The sequence below is a fragment of the Coregonus clupeaformis genome, chromosome 36 (assembly GCF_020615455.1).
Source record: "Coregonus clupeaformis isolate EN_2021a chromosome 36, ASM2061545v1, whole genome shotgun sequence".
Taxonomy (NCBI): Eukaryota; Metazoa; Chordata; class Actinopteri; order Salmoniformes; family Salmonidae; genus Coregonus; species Coregonus clupeaformis.
The window spans coordinates 37,172,372-37,189,534 of NC_059227.1; the positions used below are offsets into that span (position 1 = coordinate 37,172,372).

At 41.2% G+C, this 17,163-nt stretch overlaps 2 protein-coding genes across 3 annotated transcripts in view; one reads left to right on the forward strand and one right to left on the reverse strand.

Moving 5' to 3' along the window:
* Window positions 1-263: 263 nt before the first annotated feature.
* Window positions 264-3,249, forward strand: LOC121552899 (gap junction Cx32.7 protein-like). The gene is made up of 3 exons (XM_041865993.2): window positions 264-581; window positions 837-2,224; window positions 2,343-3,249. The coding sequence occupies exons 2-3, from the start codon at window positions 860-862 to the stop codon at window positions 2,379-2,381; spliced, it is 1,404 nt and encodes a 467-aa protein (XP_041721927.1). The 5' UTR covers window positions 264-581; window positions 837-859; the 3' UTR covers window positions 2,382-3,249.
* A 187-nt stretch (window positions 3,250-3,436) lies between these two features.
* Window positions 3,437-17,163, reverse strand: part of LOC121552898 (transcription regulator protein BACH2) — a 124,859-nt gene continuing 111,132 nt past the window's right edge. For both annotated transcript variants that reach the window (XM_041865991.2, XM_041865992.2), the window contains exons 4-5: window positions 10,457-10,663; window positions 3,437-8,892 (exon numbers count right to left, since the gene is read on the reverse strand). In XM_041865991.2, coding sequence (XP_041721925.2) covers window positions 8,392-8,892; window positions 10,457-10,663 — 708 coding nt within the window. In that variant the 3' untranslated portion in view covers window positions 3,437-8,391. The remainder of the gene's footprint in view (window positions 8,893-10,456; window positions 10,664-17,163) is intronic.

The window sequence follows — 17,163 nt, forward strand, 5'->3', positions numbered from 1 at the left end:
TGTGAATTTGTTCTAATTGTGTCATCTGTTAACGATTTCATTCATTAAATTAACAGAGCTTGGTCAGGAGGCTTGGCCAGACTAGTCCAATGTCTGAAATAGCTCATCATGCAGTTAACTTGGGACATGACACATTGATCATTCTGTCTGGCCCAATAGATTGGTCACTTTGACTTGGTCAGTTGAATACAATTAGTTAGGTAATATACAAACATAATCACAACCTATAGTAAAGATAAAAACTATTTGGAGAGTTTAAATAGCATGCATTTGACTTTTATTGACGTCCAGAGCTACGCCATGAGATGGTTGGCAGTATTGATAACATGTCCTACTGTGTCTGTGTGGTGTCCTGCTGTCAACAGTTGCGTGTTAAAGCTAGCCCCGGGTAATTGTCCAGTCGTTTGGTGGATCGATCCTTGCATTTTATGAGTCCTGCTTGCAACAGATTGGAGAGACACTCACTGTAGCTATGCTCAGAGATGGGTTGCCGATCTCTTCAATCTGTGGAAACAAAACTTTAATTATACCAAATAATCGGTTCTTTCTGAAGCAAGTGGAACAGACAACCTAGTTGAAATGTAAGTTAATTCTAACTCTTAAATCGTTTGAGATGTTTTATTTTATTTTGCCTTATTGGATCGATCAATTTAGTAAAAGGCAATTGTTTTGCAATCATGAAAAATATACACAGTAAGCCTTTATGAAATAATTGCTTATACTGTAATATATTTATGTTATACCATGGCCCATATATTTATGTTATACCATGGCCCAGTGGAAGTTTATGTCAAATCAGTTTTTTTTTGTGTGTGTTTGTTAATTTTTTTTTACAGCATAAGGATATGTGAAACAGAAGATGGGGGATTGGAACTTGTTGGGGAGTATCTTAGAAGAGGTACATATTCATTCAACCATTGTGGGAAAAATCTGGCTAACCATCCTTTTCATATTCCGGATGCTCGTACTTGGTGTGGCAGCAGAGGATGTTTGGGATGATGAGCAGAGTGAGTTTGTGTGCAACACGGACCAGCCTGGGTGTAAGAATGTGTGCTATGACGATGCATTCCCCATTTCTCTTATCCGATACTGGGTGTTACAAATCATTTTCGTGTCCTCTCCCTCTCTGGTGTACATGGGACATGCACTGTACCGTTTGAGGGCCCTTGAAAAAGAGAGACACAAGAAGAAAGCTTTCCTGAAAGCAGAGCTAGAGGGCGCTGAGCCTGTTGATGAAGACAGACTGAGGATGATAGAGAAGGAGCTGAGGAAGCTGGAGGAACAGAAGAGAGTAAGGAAAGCTCCACTCAGGGGCTCCTTGCTTCGCACATATGTTTTCCATATCTTGACAAGGTCAGTGGTGGAGGTTGGCTTCATAGTGGGACAATATGTACTCTATGGAATTGGGCTGGATCCTTTGTACAAATGTGAGAGATTGCCTTGCCCAAACAGTGTGGATTGCTTTGTGTCCAGACCAACTGAGAAGAACATTTTCATGATCTTCATGCTCGTCATCGCTGGGGTTTCTTTGTTTTTGAATCTCCTCGAAATATTCCACCTGGGAGTGAAGAAAGTCAAACAAAGTCTGTATGGAAATAAAGGTGCAGATGATGACAGCATAGTATACAGGTCCAAGAAAAACTCCATGGTCCAGCAGGTGTGTGTCCTTACAAACTCATCTCCCCAAAAGATGATGCAGTTCACTCAGACGGCCTACACAATGGATGCTGTCCCATCGTACATGCCTTCAGTAGCTCCTCACAACGATGGTGGTGGCACCAACGGTTCAGAGCAGTATCCTAGACAGCTGGGGGCCGTGGAGCGCCGCTACACTCTGGACCAGAGGAACCACTCATGCACCAGTGATGACTCCAACGGACTTAAAGGCTCAGGCCACCCCAGGCACGACGGAGCACAGCCACCACCTTCCCTCATGGCCAGCCATATGGAGATACCAGCAGCCCTGCAGAACCAGCTGCGCAAACAGAGCCGGGTCAGCGCTCTGCAGGACTACAGTGACGTGAGTGATTCACCTGACAGTGACTACTATCCCACGGCGAGGAAGGCTAGTTTTATGTCCCGGGGACTCTCTCAGACCAACCTGGCCAGTCCTCCTGATAGCCCGAACTCTGGGAGTGGGGCGGACACAGAGGCCAAGCGTATCGCCCAAGGAGAGAGCCCACCTATGACCCCACCTCCAGCTAGTGGACGAAGAATGTCAATGGTAAGTAGAGCCATTACGCAATATGATTTTCAAAATGGAGGATGTGCATTGTAAGATTCTCATCATGTATTTCTAAAGATTCCGATTAAATAACTACTGCATATTTTCACTCTTTCAGAGCATGATTCTGGAATTGTCTTCAATCATGAAAAAGTGAGAACTGGCTGAGGGACCAGAAGGATCTGGGGACCCTGATCGCAAAGCGACACTCCCTTCTAATTGCCTAATTGTATTCATAATAACATATGTATAGAGCTCGCCAGCTTGTAATCCTAAAACCTGGAAATTATTTACCACTGTTTCGTTCAGCCATTCCTATGGGGGAAATGAATGGGGCTTTGGGATAAATGAGATAATATCATTCAGTTAACATTACCCTTATGAATTATGAGCTTGTTTTGATTATATAATTGCTTCAAAATTCAGAAAAAGTGACGTTAGCTGTTGAAGATTATATCATAGAACAAAACGTATAAGACCTCTACTAAGATTGCGTTTAATACAGGCCTTATTTTCGGGATTTATCCAAAATGCCTCCAAAATATGCCATTCATTTCCCCATAGGCTTTGGCCAACGAGCCATGTCGGAGTTAGTTTCTACAAAAAGACGGCATTACTATTGCTCTCTATTGTAGATGGGAAGTAAACGCTTTAGTACAATTATGTTGGCATGGGTAGTTCTAATTTTGTATTTGTCACATGCTATCTTTGCAATAAACATCTGCGGTATCACATTTAATAGAATTTCTGTGGAATGTATGACTGCAAGCTACTTGTAATGACATTTTGCACACGTTAAAATGACATTTGGCTTAAAGTGAGCATGTTCATATGATGAGACAATGGCCTTCTAAGGAAATTCTACATTTTTAAAAGACTCATAGTTTGTGATCGCTAATACACTTAAAACACTGTGGGATATGATAACCTCCACTTTACAAAATATTTTATCAAAAAAATGTAAGAATGATTTTTGGAAGCACTTTGATATTGTTTACCGTACAGAATGATGATAAAGTTGGAGATAGAAGGGCTCTTCAAATTCAACAAAATGTGAATTTATTGATGAACCCTGTTATGGATGTTTTTTCTATTAAATACAATATATTCAACACTTGTCATCTTTCTTGATATCGTTGCTTGGGGTTTTCATGCTCAACAATGTGTATCTGCATATGCAGATATAAAAAAAGACCAAATAATGTACATGATGTTTCTTTATTTCATAAACAGAAATGGTGTCTAGACAAAAATGTCATTTATATAACACTAGCAATTGAAATGAATGAAAATGGGGTTTGCACAATACCGTATTTACAATGGTTATTAAGTCATTTTAATTAATTAGGGTCGTGTAGCATTTAAAAATTAAAAAGTTAAGGACTCTTAGTAGAGAATAAGCAAATAACAGCTATTTCAAATTGACAATATTAACAAAAAACTGTCTTCTAGAAAAACGAGAGAAAAACTACTTTGTGACTACAAGTTTAAGAGCTATATTACATAAAAAATGATGCACCAAAATCTACTAATACAATAATCCATATAATCTGTGTAAAAAGCATGTAGAAAAAACACCTGATGAAGTTTGCTGATACAGTCATTGACCAGTAATGAGAGGTATGAAGGATTTCACAGGTAGATAAGTGTGAGAAGGTCTGCACTGGTGGTGACTCAGGGATGGGGGGCGTAAGCCTCTGCAAGTTCTAAGGCAAAAATTGGAGGTGCACTTGTATCCATGTAACTCTGAAACATCCCCAGTTCTATGAAAAGAAAAGTTGAGGAAACGCATCATTTTTTGTTTATAGATGTAAAAACACTAACCATCAGTCCCATTTTAACCTAGCAATTTCTACTTACATCGCAAATGTAATAAACACATCATGACATGTGACACCGTTTTGTAAACATATCAAACTTTTCTTTTACTCCTAAAATGATCTCAGCCTGTGCATTCAATCAGGATACCAGTATATTGTATTATAAAGTTGAGCAATTTGTGAAAAAGGCAAGTTTTGTTCATCTTTTCAAAAGAACAACCTTTGGAGTTGGAGAGACAGTGTTTTTGTTTTCTTTCAGAGAAGCAGCACAAAAAAAAGCCTCTCAAAAAGATAATGCATTCAACGCACCTAGCTTTGCAACAAATATCCACCAACTAATTACCATAGCCAGTTAACAAATCAAATAACATTACCTTTTGTTTGAGTTTTGGCTTGTAAAAAACTGCAGAGGTAAGGAACTTGAGAGAAATCTAAGAAATTATTGTATTTACTACCAAAACATAATTCAATTATATATGTGTTTTACTCCAATGTATTGAGTACTCTCTCTTAATGCAGCTCTTAATGAGTTTGATCTGTATTGTGCAAAGATTATTATTCCGTATTTGTAATTGTAGAAATTAGCTTCGGGAGTATAAAACAAGAGGATAGAAGTGAGCTATACTTTCAGACACTCAAACAAAGCCAAAAACCAGCTAAAGTACAAAAGTCTGCTCCAGATTCAGAAATTGAGAAATAAAACGCTTGGCACCCTGAGACGATATACGAGAGCAATGACTAGTCCTGGTTTAGGTCAACCAGACGAATCTCTGTGAATGAGATGATGACACACAACAAGCTTATATGACCTGTAATGCTTGAGGTGACTGTAGAGGTGACCCGACCATGTACTACTTTCAACCACTGGTCCCAATAGTAACACCCCATATAGCATAGCAAGCATGGAGTAGCTCTCTCAGGACTAGACGGCTAAGAGGTCTGGACTGGCAATTGACCGGAGGAAGGAGCTACATTAAAAACCCCTCATTACTTTGTACCACCTCCCACTGGGTAAAAACTGGTTGCATCAACGTTGTTTCCAAATCATTTCAACAAAACAATTGAATGTGATGACGGTGAATCAACGATGAAAACTAATTGGATTTGCAAAAAGTCATAAACATAAAGTTAATTCCATAATTAACCGAACTCTAATGACATGGTGATTTTTTTGCTGTTGATTTCACATTGAATTTACGTTAGTTGACAACTCAACCAAATGTATATCAAAACTAGACTTTGAAATGATGTCTGTGCCCAGTGGGTCTCTATCTGCATCCACCAACCAACCTTTACTGGATATCAATCTAGGGGCTCTAGCTAGAGAATAAACAATTATGAGGAATTGTAAATGTTGCGTACAGTACAAACCAGAAATATGCTATGCACTCATTGCTATCCAAAGAACAACATCAATATTAATCATAATATAATTATAAAGACATCTAAAAACAGATATTGAGTGATATCTATTGGTATAGCTTTGATGGGCCGAGGACAATATCAACTTTATGAATTTCAATACATTTTCCCCCAAATTAGACATTTGTCAAAGTTTAGCCTAATGAGAGTGGGTTTTTCTGGTGGAACGTTATGCTTTACACTTTTACTTCAAAAACTAGAAAGAAAAAGTACATTTATTGGGTAGGAACTGCATGTGGTTTGACAAATGTGTTTCCTGTTTTGTACCTGATAATGGAGACTGATGGATATTGTTCCACTTCAGTGATAGCATATGAATCAGAGAAAAGCCAAAGTGGAAGAAGAACCTCACAAACAACAATTACAACTGCTCTAGACTCAATCCTTCTTTACATAAGAATGCCATTGGACATGTATCGTGTGTGTATTTATATTTGTGTGCATGTTTGTGGTTGTCTGTGTATGACTGTATACGGGTCTAACTAAAATCTTAGGGAAATAATTATATGGTCAAATAATCAGACTAGCACACTGCGAAACACAGACATACTCTACAAAGCTGCACTCTAATATCACAACAGCATTTGATATCAGTCAAGACTAGACTACTACACAACTGTGTCCAAGAGAGGGCAGCCGGGTAACGCCAAGGAGAATTTGCAGACAGTCATCAAAGTGTATATTATCTTTCTGACACTGTATAGCTTTTCATCCTAAATTAAGTTAAGGTTATGAGTAAAGCTTTCTATTCCAATTGAATTCACTCCTCTTCATAGGTTCTGGCTCTATTTCTCATGTTTTGTATTTTCAAGCACATCCCTGTTAAACAGATACGAGTATTATTTCTGTATATTTACGTTATAAATGTAAATATTGTTCATCAAAAGATAGACTAAATAATTTAGTTGAGGACTATCGTTAGAAGCAAACACAAGCTAGACAAAATAACTAGGTAAAATATACAGGCAGCATGCATTCACATCACAGAATATTATGTTTTCAACAAATGTACAATCAGGGCAAACATGTTACTATATCATGCTTTCACATGAACTGAAGTCCCAATGAAATTATTCAATTCTTAAAGAAATACAAATATAAGATGAACACTCTCTAAATATTATAATGTTAGCTTCCTTTTTGTTAATAAACCTGTTTGCTGTAGGTTTTTGAATTTAATGTCTTCATAGAGATATTTATATCAATATAAACTTATCAATAAGATGTATTAATTGAAGTGCCAATTCAAGTGCTTCAGTATCAGTGTTTTCAGGGCTCTGAACCGGACCTAGACCCTCTATGAAGTGCTATTAGAACTAGTTACAACTGAGTATCTGGTGCTGGAAGGAAAGTGCCTGATCTTGAGCCCAGATTCATTGGAGAATGTATCCTTAGTCAAATATAAATATTTTGTGTATGTTTTTTTGTTACAGACAGAATATCTACTCTCAAACTTCTTGACAACATTGAAACATAACACTAAAGAAATTCAAAGGGTGTCTGTGAGAGGTTTCACCATCATACATATAGCATCTTTAAATACTGATACAAAGAAAGAATGTTTTGCCAAAAACACAACAAGCCTAAACTCTTTTTCACATTTAAAGAGGTGTCAACGTTTGAATGGATGTGTTAATAACATACTTTACACTGTTCTCGCCAGCAACATCCGTGTGTGTGTGTGTGTGTGTGTGTGTGTGTGTGCGCACGTGTCTCTGTGTGTGCGTGTTTGTGTGTGGGTGAGTGTGTGTGTGTGTATCAAGCTGATTTCCTGAGTTTAAGAACACCCACCCTTATGGGGAATTTTCCTTTAGTCAGGAAAAAGCAAAGCAAATATTTTCCCTTAGAAAAAAGGTGCTTGATATAACCCCAGTGAAAAAGAAACGTCTAAGCCACTACCTGTACAATATTACTGTGACAGTCACCATGCGCCATACTATATACATTATACGTTATTACGTTCTGCCCAGACAAGCACTTGGAAGTTACCATTACAACATCCAAATACAATGGTTTTGCTGATGTGTGGGAACATTGCTATTTGGGAACCACCTGCCAAATCGTTTGTTTTTCTCTTTCGTTTCAGTGCTGAGCAAGGCAAAGGAGGAATGTTTAGGTACTGTCTGTACACATCGTTTTGCTGTACAGGAACTGCAAATGAGTGACGCAGAAGACATTTTTGCATATGAACATTTACAGTCTAACTGCTTCAGAAATCTCTCATGTACAGAAGCTGTATTCTTATTTTCATTAATCATGTTGAACATTCAGAATATATTTTCCTGAGTTTGAATTGCTGTGACAAGGGCCACGAGACAGAGGGAGAGAATACGAAAGATAGCAAGATAGAGAAATAGAGAGAAAGATGTAGAAATAGTGATAGAAAATAGACAGAGTAGGAGAGAGTGAGAGAGAGACACACAGAGAGAGAAAGGGAGAGTGAGAGAAATAGAGAGACATAGAAAGAGAGATAGCGAGAGAGACAGAGAGATAGAAACTGTAGGTAGATCAAGAGACAAAGAGAGTTGCTGTTAGGTCCATTGAGGTTTGAATTGAAGATGTGATCTTTGCCCATCCCTGTGAGTAGACTGTATTGATAGAGAACAGTGTGTCCACTGTGGAGGTTGCTTCCTGCAGGGGCAAGGTGGAGCACCATTGTGTGCAGAGTTTTGTGTGGGAAGTTCCTACTCTGTCATGGTTACAGAGAGGAGAATACCTGGAGAACAGTATTGCTGTTAAGACAACTGTAGTGTCAACCTATAAAAATACAACAAAAATACATAAATAAAAACAAACAAAAAACGTGTTGTTTAAAGAACACTGGTAGAGGCTGAACATCTCACCAACCCCAAGGAAGGGGTTTGTCAGAAGAAAATAAAAACTACAAATTAAATAATAAAAAACAGATATTAAAACCACAGTTTACTAAGTACAGTCCTTTCTTGGCTGTTCATCAGTTGTACATTTATCAGTCATTTCCTGGCAGAAGTCTACCGTCACCGTCTGATTGGACTGTTCATTGAACGAGAGCCCCGCCTCCATGTATAAACTTGGCTCTTGGCCCCCCGCCTCATTGCTACCTGGCCCCCCATCAGCCCCGTTGCCCATGGCCCAATCAGGCTCACTCTCTGAGGGCCCGTAGGACTTGAGGAAGCTGGGCTCCAGGGTGGCTGAGCTGGAGTGGGTGTTGAGGTCAATGCTGTTGGAGGCAGCGTTGCTGGCAGTGGTGGTGGTGGTGGTGGTGGTGGTGGTGTTGGTGCCGGGCTTCAGGACAGGGCAGTGGTGGTTCAGGGACTGGACCTGCTCCGGGCTCAGCTGCCTGTCCCTGCAGACCTCCTGGGACAGACAGGAGAAGTTCTCCCACAGCTCGCCCATACACTCCTTCAGCTGGTTCCTCTCTGCCAGCAGCTTGTCCTTCTCGTTCACCTGATGGACACAAAAGGAAATATTAGTGATGAGGACTAATGTCATGAGCTGTGGTCTGACAAGGAGGAAAGAGACACATACACACTGCTAAGCCCTTTGAGGCTGCAGCTAATGTTCTGTAAACACAGCCTCTAGCAGCAGTATGAAATATCCAGTAGATACATAATGCATGGTATTCATTTCTTCATATCAACATAAAAGTGTTCACATGGCCTATATTATTTGCTCCCTAAGCGTATATATTAAACCATTTGTTTCAATCGTGAGCATACTTTTGATTAGGTTTGTGATGAGCAAGCATTTCCAGGGTGCTGTGTGCACTGAGGTAAAAAGGAACGAGGTGGTGGAAAGATGTTTGATGATGATGTTCTCATATCTAAGATGCTGCTGGGTGATATCAAGGGGAAGGCTGTCAGTCCTCTGTGGAGAGGAAAGCACTAGTGTGTGTGTGTTTATGTGTGTACGGTTGACACACACAACACATCAGAGGCTCGCAGCTCCACCCCCCTCACGGAAAAAGCGTGGCGGCTGCCTGTGAGAGACCGCCATGCCATGGAAATGCGGGGGCAAGGAGGTAGGAGAGCCTACACACAGCTGACGGTACTTTGACAGCATGGCAGCTGGAGGGCAGTTAGCTGGCGTGAAAGTGCTGACACAATGTTGTTGTAATTAATATCGCTCTATCCCAAGGTAATGTTTGTTGCGCTGTCAAAATGTTATCATTAGTAAGTCCAGGGAGAGAACTGTTATATATAGACACTACGTTGTTCTACTACTCTACAGTCTATAGCAGGTGTGTCAAACATACGGCCCGCGGGGAAAAATTAGTTTGACACCCCTGGTCTATAGAAAGCAGTGTGATTCTTTATCTATGTGCTTACAATATTATTGCCTGTCTGTGATCTGAACCAATCACAGGGGAAAAAAATAAATTATCCAAAAGCTGGTCAAAAATAAGAAAGCAATGTGTGAAATTGAGAATAGCCTACGTGTGAAGGAGGAGGCAGTTGTCTGACAGCGTGTGCATTTCTATATGTGTATGTGGAATGCCAGTAGGTCTATACACTATGTACTGTAGCATTTACAGGATATCTATGAGAGAGAATGACATGTCATATACATATACTACCAGTCAAAAGTTTGGACACACCTACTCATTCAAGGATTTTTCTTTATTTTTACTATTTTCTACATTGTAGAATAATAGTGAAGACATCAAAACGATGAAATAACACATATGGAATCATGTAGTAACCCAGAAAGTGTTAAACAAATCAAAATATATTTTATATTTGAGATTCTTCAAAGTAGCCACCCTTTGCTTTGATGACAGCTTTGCACACTCTTGACATTCTCTCAACCAGCTTCATGAGGTAGTCACCTGGAATGCATTTCAATGAACAGGTGTGCCTTGTTAAAAGTTAATTTGTGGAATTTGTTTCCTTCTTAATGCGTTTGAGCCAATCAGTTGTGTTGTGACAAGGTAGGGGTGGGTATACAGGAGATAGCATTTACAGTCTATGAGAGAGAATGACATGTCATGTAGATCTACAGACACACTCACCAGTTTTCTGATCTCGCACTCCAGGTTCATGATGCAGTCAAGCTTCCTCTTGCGACAACGCTGCGCTGCGATGCGGTTCTTACTCCGCCGCCTGATATCATGGATGAACTCCAGCTGCTCTGAGGTCAGTTTGTGCATTTTTACCATCATTTGGAAGTCGTTCCGTGGAAGATTTGTGATTTGATTAACAGGGAATGGAAGTTTTACCTGCCAATAAAGAAATTAAGAATTACTTTTCACATCTGACCTCATACAGCGTTGACTTAAATTTGATTAATTGAGTGAATGATCATGGAAGAGTTTGATGAATAGACATTTTGAGTTATTCACTGCGTTAGCACACTCCGCCAACCCTGATGTTCTAGCAGTGTCTGAATCCTGGCTTAGGAAGGCCACCAAAAATGTCATCCCCAACGACAACATTTTCCATCTAGATAGAACTGCCAAAGGGGGTGGAGTTGCAATCTACTGTAGAGATAGCCTGCAGAGCTCTATCATACTATCCAGGTCTGTGCCCAAACAGTTTTTTTCTAAAAATCCACCTTTCCAGAAATAAGTCTCTCACTGTTGCCGCTTGCTACAGACCCCCCTCAGCCCCCAGCTGTGCCCTGGACACCATATGTGAATTGATTGCCCCCCATTTATCCTCAGAGTTCGTACTGCTTGGTGACCTAAATTGGGATATGCTTAACACCCCGGCCATCCTACAATCCAAACTAGATGCCCTCAATCTCACACAAATGATCAACGAACCTACCAGGTACAACCCTAAATCCGTAAACATGGGCACCCTCATAGATATCATCCTGACTAACTTACCCTCTAAATACACCTCCGCTGTCTTCAACCAGGATCTCAGCGATCACTGCCTTATTGCCTGCGTCCGTAACGGGTCCGCGGTCAAACGACCACCCCTCATCACTGTCAAACGCTCCCTAAAACACTTTAGCGAGCAGGCCTTCCTAATTGACCTGGCCCAGGTATCCTGGATGGATATTGATCTCATTCCGTCAGTAGAGGATGCCTGGTTGTTCTTTAAAAGTAATTTCCTCTCAATCTTAAATAAACATGCCCCATTCAAAAAATACAGAACTAAGAAGAGATATAGCCCCTGGTTCTCCTCAGACTTGACTGCCCTTGACCAGCACAAAAACATCCTGTGGCGTACTGCATTACCATCGAATAGCCCCCGCGATATGCAACTTTTCAGGGAAGTTAGGAACCAATATACACAAGCAGTTAGGAAAGCGAAGGCTACCTTTTTCAAACAGAAATTTGCATCCTGTAGCACTAACTCTAAAAAGTTTTGGGACAAAATCCATGGAGAATAAGAGCACCTACTCCCAGCTGCCCACTGCACTGAGGCTAGGAAACACTATCACCACCGATAAATCTACAATAATCGAGAATTTCAACAAGCATTTTGCTACGGCTGGCCATGCTTTCCACCTGGCTACCACTACCCCGGCCACCAGCTCTGCACCCTCCGCTGCAACTTGCCCATGCCCCCCCGCTTCTCCTTCACACAAATTCAGACAGCTGATGTTCTGAAAGAGCTGCAAAATCTGGACCCCTACAAATCATCTGGGCTAGACAATCTGGACCCTTTCTTTCTAAAACTAGCTGCCGAAATTGTCGCAACCCCTATTACTAGCCTGTTCAACCTCTCTTTCGTAACGTCTGAGATCCCCAAAGATTGGAAAGCTGCCGCGGTCATCCCCCTCTTCAAAGGGGGTGACACTCTAGATCCAAACTGTTACAGACCTACAGTGGGGAAAAAAAGTATTTTGTCATGCTACCAATTGTGCAAGTTCTCCCACTTAAAAAGATGAGAGAGGCCTGTAATTTTCATCATAGGTACACGTCAACTATGACAGACAAAATGAGAAAAAAAAATCCAGAAAATCACATTGTAGGATTTTTAATGAATTTATTTGCAAATTATGGTGGAAAATAAGTATTTGGTCAATAACAAAAGTTTCTCAATACTTTGTTATATACCCTTTGTTGGCAATGACACAGGTCAAACGTTTTCTGTAAGTCTTCACAAGGTTTTCACACACTGTTGCTGGTATTTTGGCCCATTCCTCCATGCAGATCTCCTCTAGAGCAGTGATGTTTTGGGGCTGTCGCTGGGCAACACGGACTTTCAACTCCCTCCAAAGATTTTCTATGGGGTTGAGATCTGGAGACTGGCTAGGCCACTCCAGGACCTTGAAATGCTTCTTACGAAGCCACTCCTTCGTTGCTCGGGCGGTGTGTTTGGGATCATTGTCATGTGAAAGACCCAGCCACGTTTCATCTTCAATGCCCTTGCTGATGGAAGGAGGTTTTCACTCAAAATCTCACGATACATGGCCCCATTCATTCTTTCCTTTACACGGATCAGTCGTCCTGGTCCCTTTGCAGAAAAACAGCCCCAAAGCATGATGTTTCCACCCCCATGCTTCACAGTAGGTATGGTGTTCTTTGGATGCAACTCAGCATTCTTTGTCCTCCAAAAAGGCGAGTTGAGTTTTTACCAAAACGTTCTATTTTGGTTTCATCTGACCATATGACATTCTCCCAATCCTCTTCTGGATCATCCAAATGCACTCTAGCAAACTTCAGACGGGCCTGGACATGTACTGGCTTAAGCAGGGGGACACGTCTGGCACTGCAGGATTTGAGTCCTGGCGGCGTAGTGTGTTACTGATGGTAGGCTTTGTTACTTTGGTCCCAGCTCTCTGCAGGTCATTCACTAGGTCCCCCGTGTGGTTCTGGGATTTTTGCTCACCTTTCTTGTGATCATTTTGACCCCACGGGGTGAGATCTTGCGTGGAGCCCCAGATCGAGGGAGATTATCAGTGGTCTTGTATGTCTTCCATTTCCTAATAATTGCTCCCACAGTTGACTTCTTCAAACCAAGCTGCTTACCTATTGCAGATTCAGTCTTCTCAGCCTGGTGCAGGTCTACAATTTTGTTTCTGGTGTCCTTTGACAGCTCTTTGGTCTTGGCCATAGTGGAGTTTGGAGTGTGACTGTTTGAGGTTGTGGACAGGTGTCTTTTATACTGATAACAAGTTCAAACAGGTGCCATTAATACAGGTAACGAGTGGAGGACAGAGGAGCCTCTTAAAGAAGAAGTTACAGGTCTGTGAGAACCAGAAATCTTGCTTGTTTGTAGGTGACCAAATACTTATTTTCCACCATAATTTGCAAATAAATTCATTAAAAATCCTACAATGTGATTTTCTGGAAAAAAAAATATCTTTAAGAAATTTGTCTGTCATAGTTGACGTGTACCTATTATGAAAATTACAGGCCTCTCTCATCTTTTTAAGTGGGAGAACTTGCACAATTGGTGGCTGACTAAAATACTTTTTTCCCCCAATGTATATCCATCCTGCCCTGCCTTTCGAAAGTTTTTGAAAGCCAAGTTAACAAACAGATCACCGACCATTTCGAATCCCACCGTACCTTCTCCACTATGCAATCCGGTTTCCGAGCTGGTCATGGGGCACCTCAGCCACGCTCAAGGTCCTAAACGATATATTATAATCGCGATCGATAATAGACAGTACTGTGCAGCCGTCTTCATCGACCTGTCCACAACCTCATAGCCTTGGTTTCTCAAATGACTGCCTCGCCTGGTTCACCAACTACTTCTCAGATAGAGTTCAATGTGTCAAATCGGAGGGCCTGTTGTCTGGACCTATGGCAGTCTCTATGGGGGTGCCACAGGGTTCAATTCTTGGGCTGACTCTTTTCTCAGTGTATATCAATGATGTCGCTCTTGCTGCTGGTGACTCTCAGATCCACCTCTACGCAGACGACACCATTTTGTATACATCTGGCCCTTCATTGGACACTGTGTTAACAAACCTCCAAACAAGCTTCAATGCCATACAACACTCCTTCAGTAGCCTCCAACTGCTCTTAAACACTAGTAAAACTAAATGCATGCTCTTCAATCGAACGCTGCTGGCACCCACCCACCCGACTAGAATCACTACTCTCGGCGGGTCTGACCTAGAGTATGTGGACAACTACAAATACCTAGGTGTCTGGTTAGACTGTAAACTCTCCTTCCAGACTCACATTAAGCATCTCCAATCCAAAGTTAAATCTAGAATCGGCTTCCTATTTTGCAACAAAGCCTCCTTCACTCATGCTGCCAAACATGCCCTCGTAAAACTGACTATCCTACCGATCCTTGACTTTGGCGATGTCATTTACAAAATAGCCTCCAACACTCTACTCAGCAAATTGGATGTAGTCTATCACAGTGCCATCCGTTTTGTCACCAAAGCCCCATATACTACCCACCACTTTGACCTGTACGCTCTTGTTGGCTGGTCCTCACTACATATTCGTAGCCAAACCCACTGGCTCCAGGCCATCTATAAATCACTGCTAGGCAAATCCCTGCCTTATCTTAGCTCATTGGTCACCATAGCAACACCCACCCGTAGTATGCGCTCCAGCAGGTATATCTCACTGGTCATCCCCAAAGCCAACACCTCCTTTGGCCGCCATTCCTTCCAGTTCTCTGCTGCCAATGACTGGAACGAATTGCAAAAATCTCTGAAGCTGGAGACTCTTATCTCCCTCACTAACTTTAAGCATCAGTTGTCAGAGCACCTTACCGATCACTGCACCTGTACACAGCCCATCTGAAATTAGCCCACCCAACTACCTCATCCCCATATTGTTATTTATTTTGCTCATTTGCACCCCAGTATCTCTATTTGCACATCATCTCTTGCACATCTATCATTCCAGTGTTAATACTAATTGTAATTTTTTGCACTATGGCCTATTTATTGCCTTACCTCCATAACTTGCTACATTTGCACACACTGTATATATATTTTCTGTTGTATTCTTGACTTTATGTTTTGTTTTACCCCATATGTAACTCTGTGTTGTTGTTTTTATCACACTGCTTTGCTTTATCATGGCCAGGTTGCAGTTGTAAATGAGAACTTGTTCTCAACTGGCTTACCTGGTTAAATAAAGGTGAAAAAAAAAAATTTGTAATGCCACATTTCACCAGTAGATGGTGAAGGAACACCATTGTCAGGACTAGAGATATAGAATGTGCCTCAATAACACAAGTAGCAAGCCTTCAGCACTCTCTCTCTTTCCCAACCTCAAATATTGAACATGAAACCTATTCTCAGGCAGAGGGGGACAAGGTGATCTAAGAAACTAGTGTCTTTCCATCTGTCTCTGCTAGCTTGGAAAGGTGCCAGTGTGACAGCTCAAGGAGGGACAGGCATGGACTAGAGTGTATGATATGTAACATCTATACTATCTACCTGCAATAATCCACAGGGACTGCAGAACAAAAGAAACATGCAAAGCCATACTTTCTTTGACACCTACAGTCACATAGAGTGCAACGAGGGCCTGATTAATGCAAGGGCTTACATGGGGCTGAAGTCCTGGGGCCCAAGCCCGTAGGGGGCCCTTAAGGCAGAGAAAAATGGAAATGTATATATATATATATATATATGATATATATATATATATATATACTGTATATATATATTTTTTTTACTGCAATAAGCGAGAATTTGGTTGCCCCCCTCTTGACGGCAGAGAGAAAGTAAATTACCTGCAATTCTACACATTTTGCCATGACTTATGCCATGTTAATGATATCTCAGTGAAAGTGCCCTGCGTGCCTGGCCAGTATTCGGCCATGATTACTACAAGTTTAGCTGGCTAAACTAATTTACCAATCTAAAAATTGTTAACTGACATGGCTAATTGAGTGACTGTCAGTGACTGACATAACAAGAGAAAAACTGCTGATGCACAACAAAAGTTTGAAATTGCACCTTGGGTATTCTACCATTCAAATTCTCAATAGTAGGTTGAAACCCCCACTGAGTACCCCCCCGCCCCCCCAAAAAAAATATAAGAAAAAAAGAACAAAGCCCCGGGGCCTATTATTTGTTAATCCGGCTCTGAGTGCAACACTAACCTGGAGAAAAAATCATTGGCAATAAAATCCTGATAATTGCAAAATCACAATACATTGACCCCCCATATTAGCTGCATGGATTTGCTGACAATATCCAGGAGGATGTGATAATTTTTCTCTCACAGAGCATCAATAGCCTGATTTTTCTGCTCTCTCGGGTACTGGCAAACCTTCTAATACAGATATAGGATCTTAATTTGAGCCAGTTTGCTACAGCAAGAAAATAATCCTGCATCAACAGGAAATGTGAATTATTATGTGGATTATAATTAATGGACATTTTTGTAGGGGTTGATACATTTTTGGTTAGGGAAAATCAAGTCTGACATTTTAAAATAGAAATTACTAACTTTAGAAACCTTTTTGTACCTTGAATACACTACAAGTTTGCATTTCCTGCTGTGCAGGACAATTCTCAGCAACAAAGGAGTGATCAAATTAAGATTCTACATCTGTACCTACATACATTACACACAGATCCAGCCCAGCTAGATCTCACAGCACCAGAAAGCTGTAGCAGAGTAGCTTGGGGGAAAAGAGAGGAGAGAGAGGGAAACAGGATGGCAGAGAGAAAGAGAGGAGAGGAGGAATAACAAAGAGCCAGAGGAAGACAGCCAGAGAGCTTGGCAAGATGAGAGGACCTGCCACTCTCCTCCGCTCTGCTCTCTCTCCCCATGGCTGCCTCTCTGGAACAAAGTAAAACGGGAGGGAACAGGGGTGTCAGTTGGGTTTG

Excerpts from the sequence above, each read along its gene's own strand:
- LOC121552899 (XM_041865993.2), top strand. The coding sequence starts at position 860 with ATGGGGGATTGGAACTTGTTGGGGAGTATCTTAGAAGAGGTACATATT. Across the intron at positions 2,225-2,342 it reads GTGGACGAAGAATGTCAATG|AGCATGATTCTGGAATTGTC; the intron begins GTAAGTAGAGCC and ends TCACTCTTTCAG.